Source organism: Protopterus annectens, chromosome 1.part2, assembly GCF_019279795.1.
Source record: "Protopterus annectens isolate FY-2018-M chromosome 1.part2, PAN1.0, whole genome shotgun sequence".
Lineage (NCBI taxonomy): Eukaryota > Metazoa > Chordata > Ceratodontiformes > Protopteridae > Protopterus > Protopterus annectens.
In genome coordinates, this window is record NC_056727.1 from 770,381,715 (window position 1) to 770,403,075 (window position 21,361).

At 37.9% G+C, this 21,361-nt stretch overlaps 1 protein-coding gene across 1 annotated transcript in view; it reads left to right on the top strand.

Moving 5' to 3' along the window:
* Positions 1 to 21,361, top strand: part of EHD3 (EH domain containing 3) — an 846,156-nt gene that overhangs the window by 674,290 nt on the left and 150,505 nt on the right. The window contains exon 4 of the mRNA XM_044058901.1: positions 7,433 to 7,845. Coding sequence (XP_043914836.1) covers positions 7,433 to 7,845 — 413 coding nt within the window. The remainder of the gene's footprint in view (positions 1 to 7,432; positions 7,846 to 21,361) is intronic.

The window sequence follows — 21,361 nt, forward strand, 5'->3', positions numbered from 1 at the left end:
TATGCGTGTGTGATGCCCAGTTTATGGAAAATTGTCTTACATAAAATTGGTCCATGGTACAAAAAAGGTTGGAGACCGCTGGTATATTATTTAGGAAATGAATCAGTCAACAGCTTTCTGCTTCTTCTGCTGCTAAGTAAACTTGATAATCATCCTGCTATACTGACATTGTAGCCTGTTATTCATTTTGTCATTTCACTGCAAAATATTTATAATTATGTCTTACTCTGTTACTGTTAAAAGCCTACCTTCTGTTGGCTATTGGTTCATAAACATGAAGTAATGCTATTTAATTGTTGCATCCTATCCATTTGCATGTCTTTTGTTTTAGCATTAGTTAATTAATATGTTTATTCAGATAGTGCAACACTTTTATTCTTTCTTCTTAATTTTCTGACAATTTATTTTGCTTCAGTGTTTTTACTTGTTAACAAGACTCCTATTCCACTTGCAGTTTACAGTATATTCACTTTTAGATCAGTAATTATTCTGTGTAGTCATTATACATATGAGGTTAGTTAATTAAGCAATAACCCACGCCTGGGTGTGGGTAATGCTGGATTTACTCACGGTGGTTTGGTCACTAGGGCAAAGCCAGAGTGGCCAAACAAAGACAACCGTGGGTAAATCCAGCATTACCCACACCCAGACGTGGGTTATTGCTATTATGCAATGACATTATTTAAGAAAAAAATACTTACTTTTCTTAAATAATGGAATTGTATAATGCCTCCTTGCTGCCCTTCCACAGCTGTCCAGTATTCTGCGGCATGCATATGGTTACGCAGTACATCAGAACTGTGTGTGGAAGCTACGGAGAAAGGAAGATTTCCTTTGCTTTTAAAAACGTGTCTCGCTATGTTAAAAGAGTTTAACATAGCGAGACGGCCTTAAAAAAAGCAACAGAGAAAGGAAGATCTCAGTTGCTTTTTTTTTTTTTAGATATCTCGCTATGGTAAACTAGTTTAACATAGCGAGATAACATCAACGGAGCTCTTCCATTCTCCATTGCTGTCCAAAAAACAAAAAAAAAAAGACTTGCACTAATGGAAAAAGTCCAGGCGACCGGACCTTTTTCCATTAGTATAAGTCTGATTTACAACGTGCACGCTGACCAATCAGCGTGCACATTTTGGAATATTAATGGGGGGGTCGTTGTATAATACCTGTTTTATCATAAAGTTGCAAATTCTTATTTATGGTTTGTTGTTGCTTATAATCAACAGAACATTTTTCTAAAACTGAAAACAGACACTCCCTTTCACTACATCCTTTCTGCTGTTTTTATTTCGTTAATGGAACTACAGCATATTGTCTGTAACATAACAATCTGCCAAGTAATCCATCTTTGGTGGGACTATATGCCATAGGCATTAGGATCACAGAACACTGGGGAGTCTTTGATCTGTTCATTCCCTCCCCAGGACTCCATCATGCTGCTCGGCTACCAGTTCCTGTTACTGCAATGACAGTTTGCCTCAAAAGAAGAGACTTCAGGCTGTTTTATTTTTTTTTTCCTCAAAATAGTTTAATGTTTTCCTTTTTGAGTTTCACCTAGGCCCCAGGTAAACTGTTAAGAACCTCAATAAAAGGGGTATACTCACATATAAAATCAACCAAAAACCAAGTGATGTGCAACAGGACGAAGTGAAAAGTAGTTAAATTTGTATGACACAATAAAAACAAAGATTGAATGCTTGGGGGACTTCATCTGAATACTTATGAAATTCATCCCTTACATTATGTAATATCAATTTCATCTGACTTAATTAAATAACATTAAATTAGCAGCAGAGGATTGAGGACTTTTAAAGTGGTACACAATATATATAATACTCCAGTAAAATATCTCTGTAGTTCATATTCCTTACTCCAAAAACATTGTTACATCTGTCACTAATACACTATAGAAGAAATATAAGTTCTAAAAGTAAAAGAACGAAAGTGCTTAAGTACGTCCTTGTGTGTTTTTTGGCTTCCAACTGGTGGTTTTAGGCTGTAGTTCTTTCTAGTGGTTTGTTCATTAGCCCATTCTTTGTTTGTTTTTTTGTAAGAATAGTATCAACATTGACAGCAAAGCTATTAACAAAGCCAGTACCCCCCACCTAAGCCTCGAGTGCTTACTCATGCTTTTTTACCCACTTTGGCATCTCCTTCAGCACTGAACATGGCCAGCAGTGAGGCCTTGGACATTTCCACAGTCTCTATCACTGAGGAGATGCCTATCTTACTGGTGGAGCCTTCTCCTCAGTGCCCATAAATACAGGTGCTTCCAGCTAAAGCTCTGCTCTTGGCCTGTATCCCTAAAATGGAGTACAAGGAATTTGCACAAGCTCTGTAGTAGGTAGTAAGGAAGCTGTAGCCTCATGCTCTCCTAACCTCTCTGCTAAGGCATATAGGAGAGTTTTGCAGAATCAGTCTTTTCCCCTCTTCTCTGTTGAAATGTTTAATCCAGTCATGTCATCAATGATACAACTGCTTGTGCCCAGGCCTGCTCCTTCTTTGAGAGTACTGCAAACAGCCTTGCCTATTGCCACAATGACGGAAGCCATGTTTATGCCCTTGTAGCCTATGTACACAGGATCCATCTCTAAGGTTCTGTTCTTGGCACCTGTTCAGTATTCAGTGACATGTAGTAAACTTCTAAACCATTATGCCAACCCACAACCCTAAAATGGGTTTAAACTAGGCTAGCTGGCCTTGTGGGCCATTTTAAGCTTAGCCAGTTTCCTTCAGAAGTGAGGGAATATTGTATGCTTAGCTTACATGGTCTTTTGTTGCTCTAATAATATCAGTGTCACAGCTATACAGTGTAACATCATCTGGCACCTATCAGTTGCCAGCACTCATGCTTTTGGCACTAGTAGCCCATTATATATCTCAACAGGCAAGATCAGAGCAAAGCGGACAGTGGTCACAAGCAGTGCCAGTGTACGCTATGCTAACATTATCTATTTGTTGTGTGATCAGAGGCAAATTGGCATTGACCTTCTGTAATACAGCCCCACCCATTTGTTTCTTACAGCCCCTCCCCCTGCTTTGAAATCACCAACCGCCACTGAATTCCTCCTAAATGCCAGTCTCATTGCAAAGCACTTTCCCTTCCCATTAATGCAGCTCCATGAGTGCTACATACAAAATAGACATGATTTTGGTAGCATTATTAATGATTTTTACCTGAAGCTCATTCTCCATTTTTTTTTCATTTTCTCTGGGCACAATTTTGCCTTTCTGTTACACTAGCATTATGTTTTGGGGTGTTTGTCACATCCTCTGTGACATTGTTTAGACAGGGAAGAGGTATAGTTAGGTCATATGGTGCCTTGGGCAATGCCCAAAGTGATAATCCTTAAGCCAAAGCTAAGGGCCATAGAAAGGTCTGGTTGTAGAAAAAAAAGTTCCTCTTTGCTGTCATTTCCTCACTGCCTTAAAATGTAGTAACACTTTTATTCACACAGTATTACAAAGAGTTATTGTGTGCTTAGCCACTCTTTCCTACATCATATCAATGAAAGTGCCATTACTGTTAAGCAGAGGGTAATACTGCTTGGGGTTCAACAGAGGCTAATGTTTGAACACAGCAAAGCTATTATATGCATATTTAATTGTCTTGTCACTTCAGCATTTAAGCTGTTTGCAGCTGTATAAATTGTTTACAAGAATCTTTGTGATTCTAAGCATGACTGGCAATCTATACCTCTTCAAAGTCAAGGATTGTACTTCCTGACTACTTCCACTCAGGGCAGCCACCCCTTGGAGCAAGCTTGTTATGGCTCTAGCTACATGTTAGTCATTTACATCCTTAAGAAAACAAAGTGACTGAGTAGATTACTGATTCTAGTTACAGAGTCGGTAGAAGAATTAAAATGAGATTCAGGTGCAGCTAACATTGGGTAAGACAGCGATTCAGGTCGTAGCCTGCCATAGGTCCCCATCCATGTCCCAAGACTCACACTCCACATTCCTTAGCACCCTGGAGAATATTAGGGTCCAACCTAACACTGTCATACTGGGCGACTTCAACTACCCCTCCATTAACTGGGAAAACTACTTATGTACCAATACACTTGCCCAACGTTTCCTGGAATTCGTTAATTCCAATGCCCTGGACCAGCTCGTTCTTACCCCCACTAGAGGTAGCAACATTCTTGACATGGTCATTACTAACATGGGTGACCGTCACTCTACACCAATAGTCAACTCTTCCCTGGTTAGATCCGACCACAAACTAATTACCTTGGAGGTCCACCCCCCCCCCCGCAAAGGTAACCACTATGAAAGACTTCTCCAAAGCTAACTTTGGGCTCCTAAAAATAGAGGTGGCTAACTTCACAGCACGCATGCAAATGGAGAATAGTTGCATTATCTCCGAATCATACATCAATACACTGTACGAACACATACATAAATGCATGGATCTTGCCATACCCAATAGAACCAAGACACTCTCCTCCAAAAAAAAGGAAGCCAATCTGGTGGTCCCCTGCTATAAACAAACTCTACAACAGAAGGAGGAAACTGTTTCAGAATAAGGTGAAGTCCCAAGACTGGAAAAACTCCCTTATCAGCCTCAACAAAAAGTTGAGATCCCTCATCAAATCCTCAAAAGCTAGCTATGAAAACAGAATTGCAGCAGATAGTAAAGACAACCACAAGGACTTCTATAGTTATGTAAAGAATCTCCATGGCAATACCCAGATTTGCTCTGAGCTACTGCACAACGGTACCTCCTATACCGAGCCAACAGATATTGCCAGTATACTGGCCGACAGATTCAGTGCCAACTTTACCCCTCCCGCTCTCAAAAGGACCAGTCACAATACCAGTAGATTGCCAGGCACCCAGTATTACTGCTGCACAGGTTAAAACAGCACTGCCCAAGGCCAAGAATACAGCATCTTTCGGACCTGACAATATGCCTGGCTGTGTTCTACATGAACTACAGAGTGAACTGGCACCTCACCTGTGTGCCCTGCTCAGTCACAGCCTCAGCTCAGGCTTTGTCCCTACCAAATAGTGCAGTGCTATAGTCATCCCTCTTCACAAAGGAGGAATGACTACAGACCCTGGGAACTATTACCCCATTAGCCTGATGAGTCTGATATGGAAGGCTATGGAATGCATCATCATGGACCTAATAAACAAGGATACAGGGGAATCTCCAAACTCTGGATCCTACACACTTTGGTTTTGTTGAAGGGTAGATCATGCTCGCTCAACTTGGTCAACTTCTTTGAGTCAGTCACCAGAGCTGTGGATGAAGGCAAGGTGGGTTCATACAGCCTACCTTGATCTGACCAAGGCCTTTGATACCATTCCCCACTCGGGAATCATAAAAAACTCACTAAGCTAGACATCAACCCCTATATCACTAGGTGGGTTGCAAACTGGCTGACAGGTAGAACCCACAGTGTGAAAGTAGCTGACTTCAAGTCAGACTGTCAACAAGTCATGAGTGGAGTCCCACAGGGTTCGGTCATGGGTCCTCTCCTGTTTGGTATCCACTCCTCTGAAGTCCAGGCCAACACGAAGGGACAGTTGCTGACAACGTTTGTAGACTATTGCAAGTTGGGAGCTAGTGATGTTGACATCCTACAGAAAGGCCCCACTGAGACCAACAACAGGTGTCAGAACCATGGCCTTAAGCTCAATGCCAAAAAATGTGTCATCATCCCCTTTGGAAAAACCTGGTTCCCATGAATTACCACATAGATGGTAGCCCACTGAACACAGAAGGCGGTATAAGTGATCTGGGAACACAGGTTCACAGCAACCTCTTTTGACCACCACATTGCCACTGTGTTCAGAAAGTCCTTCTATGTGGCACATCTTATTACTAAGGGTTTTGCATCCAGGAAGAAAGAGGTCATTGTCTTTCCTCATTAGGCAAGTCATTGAGTACAATGCCCATTTGGCATATACATCACTAAACACCTGCAACAACTGGAGAGGCAGCAAAGTACTTCACAAAGAGGATATCCTAGGCCTTAAACATTTGTCCTATATGGACAGACTCAAAATAACTCCCAACTATTCTCTGTCTCATATTGCCTACTTAGAAGCGATCTCTGCTTGACTTACAAAGCCATGTCTGACCCAGCTCTTGTTAGAAATGCTACAAGTAAAGAAATACCAATCCCTCCGCACCACACTCTCCAGAGACCTCGACCTCATTACCACAATCAACAGAGCATGCTGGAGGGACAGGTTCATAACACAGAGACTGACCATGCTATGGAATAGACTTTCCATACAAGTCAAGAGAAATCTTGATGAATGGATGGGAAATAGAAAATTCCACCTGGGGATCACTCCAGTGGCTTTAATCGACAGAGGCACTGGGAACTAAGGTCGGGTGGCATGATGCCAGGTCAATCCTATGGTCTAGGCTTGTAAAGGTCCAGGGCCATTAGCCTAGTAAACACCTATGAACCTATGACTGCAGTCAGGCGTTTTATATCTGTGCTATCTGCCGCAACTCAGCAAGAAAAAGATTCTTGGAACTTCAGTTTTGAGCTTGATAAAAAAAAAAAATCACTAAATAATCTAATCTTTCAAGCCTGACATTCAAATATGCCTTAAATGCTTTGTAAGAGATGGTCACAAACAAAAATTAAATGTCTTATTAAAAATTATAAACTGATGCTCTTCCCTGATGGCTAGCTGCATAAACAAATCATTTGTCTTTTGCAAGTAGTGATGCACAGTGGGAAAAAAATAAAATAATAAAAATATATCATTTTTCAATTTGGAGTGTGGTTGTTGTTTAACTAAAGTAGTAAATTTAGAGGAGACAAGCTGAATAGTCAACTTATGGTTGAACAAGAAGGAGGAAGAATTTGAATCAGGCTGTATTATCATGCATGAGTTGTAGACAGACAGTATTCTGCTGCTGGAAGGTGGTAGGTTTATGAGGAGTACGGAAAAGTGTTTCTTAAAAAAGTGGTACACATTTGAATCAAAAACAGAGCTGATGTTAACAAACACCTAGGATGAACACAAAATTGCTGGGGCAAGTTGAGTAAAACCATTATAGACTAGAAAGGTGGTGCCATCTTATAGGCAATGGCTGTGCAAATTAAATTGCCAAGAAGCTCTTGATAATCTTAGTAATGTGCAGTCAATGTACCTTGCACTTTCTTATGTAATAACTGTACATGTATTTGATCTCTGTGTTAACTGCTTGTCTTCTGTCATACAGTGATCGATTTCTGTATTACATTCTTTGCTGTATACTTACAAGTTCTTCCTTTTACTTTGAAGCCATGGTCTGTTTCAGCTGTCTTAGTAATTGAGCATGATCAGCGACCATGTGTTAGAAGACTTGTACATGCTTTAAATTATCAAATAAATATGATGCACATAGGCAGTTGATCTTCATACCTCACAGTGATTACCACTTCAAGAAATGTGTTTTTCTCTCTCTCTCTAGGATATGACTTTGCAGCAGTGTTAGAATGGTTTGCAGAAAGAGTTGATCGCATCATCCTGCTATTTGATGCCCACAAGCTAGACATCTCAGATGAATTCTCTGAGGTCATCAAGGCCCTCAAGAATCAGGAGGACAAAATCCGTGTTGTCCTGAACAAAGCAGATCAAATTGAAACTCAGCAACTAATGAGAGTGTATGGTGCCCTCATGTGGTCTTTAGGTAAAATTGTTAACACACCAGAGGTCATCAGAGTGTACATTGGTTCCTTCTGGTCTCATCCATTGCTAATTCCAGATAACCGCAAACTTTTTGAAGCAGAAGAACAGGACCTCTTTAAAGATATTCAGTCTCTTCCAAGGAATGCTGCCCTTCGGAAGTTGAATGACTTAATTAAAAGGGCACGTCTTGCAAAGGTAATGCAACTTCTTGGAGGTTAAAAGTCTTTGTTTAAGTACTGGATCACTGGTTACATGTCTTGCTTACTGTTTTTCTCTTAAATCTGTATCTTTTTTTTCTGTACTGTCCTGGTTATAACTTGTGATCTACCACAGAGCAAATTAGCTGCTTTAGTGAAATTCTTGAGAGTGGTCCTTTTAGTTTTATTCTTCATTTTTGTATTATAGGCTGAAACATATTCACTGTGATTTCTGGTATAAAGCAGTTTAAATGAAAAAAAAGTTTAAGGCCAGTATGTCAGTTGATGTATTCTCCATTGCACAAAAAAATGAATGAACCAAGCAAGTAATGCATTTTTGGAATATGTATACTTTGTGACAGAGAGGTGAAAGAGCTTTTGAATCTAATTCTTGGTGATTACAATTCCTTTGTTTTTGTGGCTGTGTTTTTGTCAAAATAATTATATTCCTGTGGCAGATCAGAAATCCAAAATTAATGAGTGTTCCATGTCTGTCTCTACAGAGGCAAACTGCACCCAATACATGACTATGTGTTTGACCTTGAAAGACAGCACTAAGCATTTTCTGTAAGGCATGATGTTTTCAAGAATGTTCACATGATGTGTTCTATATCAGATATCTTATTTTTTTCTGTTAATTGCCTAGTATATCATATTTGCCTAACAATTCACAAACCTCTAACCTAATGAGAAAAGTAGCTGCTCTATGACTAATATACATTTTATTTCTGTAGCAAAGCTAATCTAGGATTCTGCATTTAAATTTTCTGTTATGATTCTTTACATGATGCAGTCCTGCTGTCAAAGCAAGTTTGGTGTGGAAGGCAGCTGGTTAGGGAAACTAGAGAGCATATCACTGGATGCTCACTTCTAATTTACGGCTGTAGTCATTTAGTTAAAAACTATACTTTTTAAGATACGCACGAGCCTTGTAAACTCAAAGTGTCATTATTTAAGATTTATAGGCAGTTGATTTGATTAGTCAACTGGGACATTCTACTTAATAAAAGAAACCGTGTAACATAGAGAGCAGGACTTAACCATGTATAACAACAGGTAAGCTAGTTTCTCCCTTCACACCCTGGTCCCTAGAAAGTGGTCTGCGGTCATGGAAAAAACTGCTGAGGAATACAGGACTTTTGTATCCTATAATGTGAAGGGCAATATCATTAGCAACACAAAGAGAATGGGAACTATACAGGACAAAATGAGGATGAAAGCATAAGCACAGAAAACCACAGTCTGGTCCACAAAAATACACCATACAGTGGTTATAGCATGCAGTGAGCATATTTTGTGGACTTATGAAGATGCAGTAGGAAGAACATGGGTCCCCCACCCAAGTAATGCAGCTAACACTATACATCTGTATGTCCTGAATTATCTGGTCTTCATTGACTTGCACCTATGAAAGTTGTGCTTTACTTTCCTCAGTGACCTCTTTACCAAACAATCTACAGTGCAAGTGCCTTCAAAGTCCAGAAGAGACTTTCCCAAGTACCTCTTGACATCAGAGTAAGTGTATCACCATAGAAAGAGATGCATTCATGTAAATGCAAGAGACTGTTGATTATGGATGGGCAGAGATATAGCACATATGTTCATACTTGTATAACAATGTTTTGCCTTGCTAGTAAGGAAGCTTATCCAAGAATGCATTTTTCTTGTTGCTTTATGCAGCCACTCACTTACTCTTACAATGGAGCCTAACCTATATTTTACTGATGGCAGCGTCCAGTAGGACAGCATTCCAGTACATTAATTTGAAATTCCCTTGAACAGAATCCATCTTCTATTTCATTAATATATGTGTGTGCAAATGTGTGTGAGTGTGTGTGTGTGTGTGTGTGTGTGTATATATATATATATATATATATATATATATATATATATATATATCTATATATATCTATAAATATATATATATATATATATATATATATATATATATATATATATATATATATATATATATGTATATATATATATATATGTGTATGTATATATATATATATATATATATATATATATATATATATATATGTGTGTATATATATATATATATATATATATATATATGTGTGTGTGTGTGTGTGTGTGTGTGTGTGTGTATATATATATATATATATGTATATGTATATATATATATATATATATATATTTATTTATTTATTTATTTTTTTTTACCCACTCGTATTGGAAGATGCCAAGAAGGGAGGAAAGTACCATCATCTGCCAAGGTTGAGTTTTTTTAACATTTTAATACCTATACATTAATCTGAACTTACTGTGCAGAAATCTCTCCTACTAAGTTAGAGCCAGTGAACACTTTTCCATACTTATAAAATGCCCAGATTTAGTTCAGGAATTTCATGGCTGGCGTACCTCTCAACCTCATAACACAAGAAGTCTGGACAAAGCCTAAAATAATGGGGAGACAAAGGACCAAAAATAGGGTCATGTTTTAAATATTGCTCTTATAAACTTAAAAAGTTGTTAGTATAACATATTTTGCAAATACATGCATTTTTCTGATGGATATGAAGTTGGAAACTCAAATGTATGTCATTATTTAGTGACTTAAAATCTCAGTGATTTGCTAGAAAAGCACAAATTTTATGAGGAACAAATCAAAAGTACTTGGCAAAAATGTGGACATTCACAGAAAATCTGGACAGTTGAGAGGTATGAGCTGGGCTTACACCCTTGATTCCACATGGATTATAGGGCATTTATGTGATGTCTACCTGGTGGCACTGCTGAAGGGGTACTTAACCAGCTCTCTTTCTCTAGAGTGGGTGAGCTGTCACTGGCCACTGCTTCCCATTCTTCAATAGTCTAGTCCTTCAGAGCCCAAAATGTTAGTTGTATCCAGGTCATCTAAGGTGTAATCAGGACTGAGACTTGTATCCTATGAAACTGGCTTTTGTAGAGTTTTCATGTGAATGTTGTTCATTTGTCATACAGGTAAGTACACGGGATCTAAGGGCCCTTTTCAGGCATGGCCTGAGCCAAGAAAATACATCATGCTAATAATATTCCATGCTGGTATACCAAATATCTTAAATCACAATTACTGTAGCATTCATATATATATATAATAGCATGTGACAGGTAAGGCTGAAATATACAATACAGTTTAGTACCTACATATATACAGTAGCTTTTAAATGATGCAAGGCATAAATGCAAAGCATGCAGTATGAGATGACTACATTCTGCATTTTTAAATCAGTTATTATTTGCATCTGAAGGGTGAGAAAAGAATTACATGAGTAGCTAGTATTCTGGCTCATGTTAAAGTTTTATAGATAAATATTAGGCTAGCTGCCCTTGTGGGCCATTTTAAGCCTAGCCAGTTTCCTTTCCAAAAATGATAATCAAACCATGCACATTGTGTCAGATGATACAAACAACTTAAACATTATACTAACTTCCACATGTTGCCTTATTTTCTTAATGAACCATTGAAGACACCCTTTATTATGTCCTGACAAATGACTGCCACCCCCTATACACATACAGGCACAGATATCACTACACACACACACATACACACATATGCAGATGCACATTGTCTAACAAAGCATTTGAAATGTAATGGACAAATCAGTATTTCATGTCCAGTTCTCTCCTTCTCACAGTTTTCCTTCTGTTGACCATATATTTCCTTAATCTTATAGATCACCACAACTGCAGGTCAGTAGTGGACCTTGACAAATGGTCATTTTAATCAGTCCTAGGAATTTGTGCACTACTGAGGATGTGCACTCCAGCACTTCTCTTGAGCAGACAATTCTAGAAACTTACTATCCTCTGCATTGGATGCGGACTTCACAGACATAGATAGCATTCCATTTACAAATGTCATCTGTAAAACTGTATTGAGATCTTGAAACTACAGTGGAAGAACAAAGGCATAAGACATACGTACATTTTGACAAGCATAAGGACCATACGTACGTCCCTTTTGGTGTTCCCATTATTTATTGCATAAGCTGCAGGTTTATCACAAATGGCAGAAATGATCTTACCACCCAGCTGCTTGTAAAGATGGCCTTATGCCTTTTCCCATATATACCCAAAGTTAGCCTATATTTTTAACTTGATTAACTCTACAGTAAGCCTGTTCCAGTCACCCATGATTCAGTCTGTGAAATGATATTTCTTGTATCGCTTTTGATTTCCCAGCTTCTTTTATTAGACTGTTGATCATATTCTCTTGCATGTCCTGTTTTGAAGGCTACTTCCCATTGGAACTTCATAGGTTGCTTTGAGATACTTAAAAGAGGAGCTAGACAGATGTTTGCCATGAGTGCAGTGCAGTGATTAAGAATAGTCACAACACGGCAAGACTTTGTATGCAGTCTTGTTCTGTTGTATACTTATTGTATGCCATTCATGCACCACACATACAAATCAATCCAATCACCCCCAACCATACATGATTCACGAATATAACATTATTTGTGCTCAGACTGCTTTCATTGGGTACCGGAAGATTGTGCTTCATCTATGAGTGCATCAGTCCCTCTTCCCTGCTGATTTATGGCTGTGCAAACAGGGATAAGCAGCATATAAGACTAGTAAAAAAAACTACAGCAAAATAATAATAATAATAATAATAATAATAATAATAATAATAATAATACAGAGTTTTGTTTGAAGCAGGCAAACCTGCTACCATGACCAAACTCTCTTGTTCCCCATACACACTGATATCCTGAGATCCAGCCTATGTGAACTGAAATAGCACTTAATCCCATCATTCCAATAATATATTAATGACCCTAGCAACACTATCATGTGTATCAAGGAAAATGTTTTTACGAATCCTCATACATAGGATGACAGAACAAAATACTGCAGGGGAAAGCTAGGTACTAAAGTCTAAAACATAATACATAGTTGTTCCGTATTGTATTCTAAAGTATTATGATGTAATACTGTTGGGTTCTGTACAGTGTGCAGGGATGAATTGGGCACCAGAGCACTTACTATGCTTTTCTTTGTGGAAGTCATAAACAATCGGGGCCTTTTATACACACCTCATTAAGGACTGTGATCCCTCAAACCTGGAAAAAGGCAAACTAAACAGAGTGCACAGAATACCTGTATGCAACTGGGCATTGTTTATGAATGCCAGGGCTTGTTTTTTTATGTACATATTCCAAGATTTACTATCAAAGAGAATTCCTGTTATTCCGCATATGTGGTGGAGGGTCCTGCAAAACACTTTAAAAGTCTTACACTGAGTTCTGATTTTCAAGGTGCAGTGCTCCAGTGGCAATAACTTTTCTTGCTTCCTGTGGGGACTAGAGTAAGGTGGAAAAATAGAAGTTGCTACTTATGTACCCTAGTACAGAATATGATATATTTACGTACACCTGGCTTGGGCATATCTTTCTGTACTGTTTGAGTTCAGTAAACATCTTACAGCTTCTCTACTAAACTAGCGTATTTTTATTTTTGTGTATGTTGATGGTGGTGCAAATATAATCAGACATAACAACATGCACAGCCAGTATTCATTGTAGTTGTGTGTGTGTGTTCGTATCTGTGTAAGGTACATTCCTGGGGTTATATAGGTTCATAGGTTCATACTAGGCTATCTGCCCTAGGGCATTTATAAGCCTAGTCAGAGTTGTGTGGCTTTCACCACCCCTTAGGTTGAAGAATACTATACCCATTAGTTTGCCGTGCCTCTGTCCAGCAGTGATACAGAGATGATCCCCGGGGTAAACCTACGATCTCCCATCCACTGGTCAAGATTCCTCTTGAACAGAGCCAGCGAGGTGCTCTGTCTCACATGGACTGGGATTCTGTTCCACAGCATAGGGAGTCTCTGGGTGATGAATCTATCCCTCCAGCACGTCCTATTTATATCCATGTTGAGGTTTAAGTCTCTTGCTCTTGTGGCTCTGGTGGATTTGGATTTTTTGAGGTGGAGCATGTTCATTAATTCCAGGTTGGACATGGCCTTGTATGTCAGGCACAGGTCACCTCTGAGCAGACGGTATGCGACTGAATAGAGCTGGAGTTTCTTCAGTCGGGCAGCATATGGCATATTTTTGAGCCCCTTTATCCTTTTGGTGAGGAACTTTTGGGGTCTTTCCAATTGCTGCAGGTGTCGGGTAAGATACATTCCGAATGGGGCATTGTACTCAATCATTGGTCTGATAAGTGAAGAGTACAGGGAAACAATGACCTCCCTTGATCTGGATGTGAATCCCTTCATAATCAGGTGGGCAATGTACAAGGTCCTCCTAACCACTTTGGCAATGTGAGTGTCAAAAGAAAGGTTACTGTCAACTTGGGTCCCCAGGTCCCTGATAACCTCTTCTGTGCTTAATGGATTGCCACCTATGTGGTAACTTGGGGTTACCTTGTTTTTACCAAAGGGTATGACTATACATTTTTTGGCGTTTAGATTAAGGCCATGGCTCTGGCACCAGTTATCCGTTTCTATGAGACCTCTCTGAAGGATATCTGTGTCTGATGGATTTTCAACTATGGCGCCCAGTTTGCAGTCATCTGCAAACTTTGTCAGCCACAATCCTCCTATGTTTGCCTGCACTTCTGAAAAGTAGATGCCAAACAAGAGGGGGCCCAGGACTGAGCCCTGTGGGACACCGCTTGTGACCGGCGTGAGTCTGACATGGCACCAGCAACTCTAACCCTGTGGGTTCTGTCCTTGAGCCAGTTTGCAACCCATCTTGTGACATATGGGTTTACATTTAAGCTGGTGATCTTTTCTATGATACCCGAGTGGGGTATTGTGTTGAAAGCTTTTGCAAGGTCAAGGTAGGCTGTGTGAACTGCCTTACCCTCATCAATGGCCTTGGTGACTGTTTCAAAAAAGTCGACCAAGTTCAAGAGGCATGATCTGCCCTTGACAAAGCCGAATTGGGTAGGATCCAATGTCTGTAGGTCCCCTATGTCTTTATTTATGAGTTCCATTATGATCCTCTCCATAGCTTTGCAGACCAGGCTTGTTAAGCTTATGGGGGCGGTAATTGCCAGGGTCCGTAGAAGCACCGCCTTTGTGGAGTGGGACCACAGTTGCCGAACGCCACTCTTTGGGTACATATCCTGTGGTAAGGCTAAGATTAAACAGCAGCCTTATGTGTGGGTTTAGTTCCTCATTGAGTTCGTGTAGCACACAGCCGGGGGCACCATCCGGTCCCATTGATGCTGTGTTTTTAGCTTTAGAGAGAGCAGCTCTCACCTGGGCATTTGAGATGATTGGGAGGCTACACTCTGCTGTGTTCTAGATATTTCTCCTTTTGGGGGGGAGGGAGGGGAGAAATTTTCACTGAACCTGTCTGCCAGTATGTTTGCAATGTCTGTGGGTTCAGTGATTTTTGTATCATTTTGGACTAATTCTGAGCATATCTGGGAGTTTCCACCCAGATTTCTAACATAGCTAAAGAAGGCCTTATGATTGTCTTTTGAGTCCTTGGCGATTTTTCTCTCAAAGTTGGCCTTGGATGATTTTATGAGTGATCGTAGTTTTTTACTAGTATTGATCAGAGATGTCTTCCCTTTTTTTTTGTCTTTTATCTTTTTGATATTTGAATATCATTTGATTACTGCACATGCATTATTTGCTGTCTATCTGGTCCAGTACAGATGTGGCTTGCAAATGTAGATGCCACTGTTAATTTCATTATTTTCACTGCAGTATTCCTTTAACTGGTTTATTCTAACTTTTATGCTAGGTGACTGTGAATATATAGCTAATGCATGACTAGTCTTATTAATAAAAGTGTTTTAATAACAGAATTGTTTTCACTGTTATGCTAGGCTGAAATTTCTGCCATTCTAAATGTTCAGAACTGTTGAATGCATGTACTCAGTGACATTTATATATTAATGGCATGTTTTCTTCTGTCTATTGCTTTCTCCACCATTAGTGGCTTTTTCACTTTGTTTTCAAAACTTTTATTTTTTTGTTTGAAAGCAATGCCTGACATGCTATATTGATAGCTGATGTGATGGCAGCTAATCTGCATACCTCTGTGTGATGTCTCATGTTTTGCCAGGCAGTATGCTTTTTTGTGTGTAGTAATACGGATCAGTGTCATGTCATTTTATTTTATGTGGGCACTTATACATACACTCAAAGTTGTAAATATACTAGACTGCAGTTTATAACTTTCTGGCAAGGTACAGAGCTTACGCTGCCCCATTACAAATGCATTATACATGTTCAGCTAAGTAAAACAAAATATAAAAAGTGAATGCAAGAGATTATGTTCAAAAAGCAGCTGTACTTGAAGAATGAGCATATGTATAAAAATCAATAATCATCAAACTGGAGCTATTTAAAATACAATGACATGTAAAATGATAGCATAAAATAAGAGTCGTGCATATACTATAGCAATGGATCCAAATGTGTAAGTCCATCTCTGCCAACAGCAGGGCTAATGTCATCAGAAGTTTGGATATTTTTGCATCTGAAGGTTTCCCAGGCTACAACTTTCCTTCCTTGAAACCGTGCTGTGCCTGAGAACTTTCTTTCCAGATCTCTGGTGTGCCATGCAAAGCAGACAATACGTAGAATGTACAACTTTACTGAATTATCAGTTATGACATAGGTAATCATACATTTATATAAATAAAAACAAAACATATTGACATATTTTCAGTTGCAAACATTATACATCACTTATAATCTATATAGCCATTGCCAGGCAAACATTACATAGCTCATTCAATTCCTTCCTTCCCTTAAACCTCATTCCTACTCCAAAATATTATTAGACATGCATTGTTCCCGTGATTCACATTTTTTCTATGTAATTTGCTCCTACCCTTTTCTAAAGCTCCCACTTCCATTTTTTTATCTTTATTACTAATTCACTACTTCTATTGCAGTTGGTTTAGATTTTGATTTCCATTTTCCAGTACTTGCATTTTTGGCAGCCTCCAGAATTAAATCCAGTAAGGCCTTACTACATTTTGACAATTCTAGTTCTGTATCACAGCTCAGAAAAATAATTTCCTTAGTTACATCAATTTTCTCACCCAGTATTTCTAACGAGTAGTCTGCAGGGAATTAGGGAATTTTTAAAGTCTGCCAACTAATTACTCCCCTAATAAATATGTTCCCAATTTCCCCTTTCTTCCCCATCACACCTCCAACATTTGCAATCACCACGAGGAAAAATTATTTGGAGTCTGCTTGGGGTATATAAATGCTTATGCAAACACCTCCAAGCAAAGTTCTTAAATTTTCTGGACTTTGTTACATATTTGGGAGCCCATGTATCCTCCAATTGTTTGTTTCTTTGTGAAATGCTTATCCAATATCTTGACACAAAAAAAAAAACAAAATCAACAGTATAAATCCACTACTGAGACAAACTAACAGAACCAACTCCAGAAAGGAAGCCACAGATATGAAGGAGCCTCTAAATCTTTTATTTATTCCAAAATGGACATAACGGACTTTAAGCACAGGGTTTCACAATCGGCTTTTCATCTGCCATAAACAATAGAGACATCATCAGAATGCTGTATATTCGCATAAGCACCACATTTATAGACCAATCAATTAAAAAAAAATTAAATTAAGTAGTAAAATTAAATAATTAATTAATTGAGTTATCATCTTAAAGTAAACCCTATTGGTGTGTACCTATGCTGTGCAATCTCCTTTTCATTTACTCATATAATAAAGACTCTTTAAAAAGATTTTTTTAAACATTTTAAAAAGCCATATTAAATACATTAAAACTTATGAGTAAGATATCTAATATATTCCCAATATTGTCTAACCTCCTCTGATTGATTCCTATAGTTATCATGCAGTATTTTATACTTCCTACTAATTATCCCTTTTTAACACTAGATTCTGCTCTAGAGTCTACTAAAAACTCTACCAGTGCTGGTCTTTCACTTAGGATCCCCTTATATTATCTTTTCTATACTCTGATATCTCTTGTCTGCAGTACAAATGAATTCTTGGCCTATTCCCATTCTGTTACCTTTCCCTCTGTAATTATTTGCTCCAAATGGCTTGGTTCCTTTGCCAGTTATCTCCAGTAAATTTAAGCCTTCTCTTGTCTAGTCTGTGTAGCTCCAATTGCAGTCATCCCTATTAGCAGAATTTCCTTTCTGGATTTCTGTGATGGCTAAGTTCTTAGAATACTTTTGGCTACTTTATGACTATAATGTTCTATATGGTTATTGGTATTTTGCTTAAGGATCTTCATCTAAAATCCTATTCTCTCATTGTGTTTTGAGCTTCTCCCCTGTTTCATCATTATCCCTTTCCACTTTGAATTATAGCTTTATGCTTATGTTATATATAGGAGCCTTAACTGTGTAGCTCTGAAATAACCTTCAAATCAGGTAATCCCAAACCACATTGTTCTATTGAAAGTATCAACTTATCCCTCTTGACTCTTATCCTCTTTCCCTACCAGATAAAGTCCTTCAAATTTTATTAATTGCTATCCACAACTTCTCCTCTAGTTGATAAAAATATGCCTGTGGTATATATAAAACTAAAAGGACTGAAAACATTTTCACTACTTGTATCTTGCTATCCATAAAAGAGAACTTCCAACTTCTCAGTTTTTTGTATTATCTTTTGTTTAGTCTCTTCCCACATATCATTTCTTGCCATAACAGAATAATTTTTTATCCATACTCCTAAGAACTTCATTTTATCATGTCCCCATAAATTTGTGCATTGCTGAACCAATTAATGTGTAGGTATATAGTGTACAGCTATTGCCTTTGTTTTATATTCATTAATTTTGTATCCCGAAAAGACTTTATCAGAATGTTCCACATCACTGAAATGTCTTTTTCTGGTTCTATCAGGTATAAAATAATATTATCTGCAAATAAATCCAACTTTTCTTGACAACTGTACCAATTATATCCTTCAGTTCATGAGCCCCTTATTTTCTTTGCCAATTGTTCTAAATATAAAGGAAATAACAAAGGGGAAAGAGGATACCCCTGTCTGGTTACTCTACTCAAACAGAACTTATCAGAGAGGAACCCAATCACTTTAATTGTCACTTCTAATCCCTCATATATCCTCCTAACCAACCTAACATTTTTTTCAGTAAATGCAAATGCTTTTATTACCTTATTCATAAAATCCCAGCTAACTCTGTTGAATGCTTTCTCTGCAACAAGACCCACCAACAACAGGGATATTTTCTTAAATTCTGCTTCCCTCTGGATCATCATTGTTCTATTAATGTTGTCAAATGTTTGCCACCCCCCCACACAAAACCACACTGATAGGTATCTATCAGTTTTCACATCACCTTTATCATTCTTTTAGCCATTATAGACATAAACACTTTATAATCATGGTTTAAAACTGAAATGGGCCTATATGAAGCTGGATCTAATAGGTCTTTACCATCTTTATGTAATACAACCACCACTACTTTCTTCCAGGATGTTGGTGCTTCTCCTCCTTTTGAAATACTGCTAAACAAAACCTTCCAGATCTTATCACTTTCTCCCACCTACCTTCAAAACTTCCACAGACATACCATCTATTTCTTGCAGCTCTTCTGTAGATTGGTTATACATCACTGTTTTTATCGCCTATCCTCCTATATCCTATTGTACTTTATCTTGCTGTCCAAATTTTCTCTGCTTTTTACAGATTTTTATAAAATTTCAGATATTTTTCTAATATCTCTACAGGATCTCTGGTTGTTTTCCAGACATTGTCCCAGTGTTTGGGAATTTTAATGTAGTGAGTTTCAGTTTATTTTTGCAATTTTGCAGCTGTGTTAGCTTAAAGGTTTGCTCATTATTTTATTATATTCATTTCTCTTGTGCTCAGAATACCAGTTTCATGAATATCTTCACGGTGTTGGTAATGTTCATTATATGTTTTAATTATTATATATTATTGTGCATATTTCATTCTCTTCCAAAAATTGTAAAGTGCTTAGGAAATAAGTACTGCAATGAAATTGAAGTTGAAGCCAGTTACAGCTAGGATGCTTTGATCATATATATGCATCAAGGCCTGAAATTCTTCACTGTGGTTCCTAAACATTATTACATTTAAGTTAATGATTTTCAGTGCTTCCAGTAATGGAAGTCAAGAGAGGGAACACAAGCATTTGCAGGTGCTAGGAATGGGAGATAATGTCAGCCTTAAATAAGGAGTGAATGGACGCTCTGACTAATAACAATAAAATGCCTTTATCTATTGTTTCTTTGCTGACTGTGCATTTTTCTCTGTAGACTAGGATAGGATACAAATAAGAATTGGATAGCAAATTCATGATAGCTAGAATAGAAGTGATGTCACAGAACATTGTTTAAACTCTGTGCTCTTTCAGTAGAGCAGAGAACATTGGAATAATTGCTACCTGAAGTGCCTAAGACAAAATACATAACCTGTAATAAAGACATACTCTACAATTCCTTGGCAGTAAAATACAGAGATGTCTGTCAAGAAGGCTGTTTAATACAAAACTGAAAAAACTTTGTTGCAAAGTGTTTGCTATCAAAGCAAACCTAAAAGATCCTAAGACAATGCACTGCTAGCCCCACCATCACACACACACACACACACACACACACACACACACACACACACACTCATTCATTTCTTCTTTCTGTTCTCTGCAACTTGATCCTCTCAGACCTTTTGCTTACTATGTTACATATAACTTCTGTTCTCCTTCAATCGTATTCCTTTTGTTTCATTTGATGTCTCAGCTCACTCACCTACTCTTAAATTTCTATGCCTGCTTCTCAACAGCTTAATTAATTTAGCTCCCTAACCCTGTCCTCTTGCTTCCACTTCTCGTCCGATTTCTCATTCATTGCTTTACTTACCTTTCAAGGCTATCAACCAGGAAATATAAAACAACGAACAAATCCAACATGCCTTCAGAAGAATGTAGAGTCCACTCCAATAGTGCCAAGTACACACATATTTTAATATAACCTTTTTAAAACTATTAAAACAATAACCACAAAGCGCTTTTCATCCCACCAGTGGTGAGACTTCTTCAGGTAAAACCATTAGTGAAATTGAAAACATTTAAATACACTCCACATTCTATGCATTACTCTAATATCCAATGAATGAAGGCTACCCATTACTCATCAAGCATTTGCTGTAACCAATGAAGTTTTCATGAATTAACTGTGTTTTAACCCCAATATATTAATCCTTGTAAAACATCATTAAAATACATTCCTTCCTTTACAAGAAATTATCCATTACATCACATATTCTTAAACAAATTCTTGTAAACTATACCTTTTGAAAAGGATTGGTTTTAAAATATGTATGTGAACATTGCAGTACATTGATATGTGTATAATCATACATGTACATATTTTTATTATTATTCACTGTCTTGTTAAAATAACTAATTGTTAACATCCTACCCTATTGAAAAATAATGGTAATAATATTATTATAAACATGCAACCCCGGTCTGGGTTTTATGAATCACACCTTTGTGCATACATATGTACATAATTATTTGTGACATAGATTG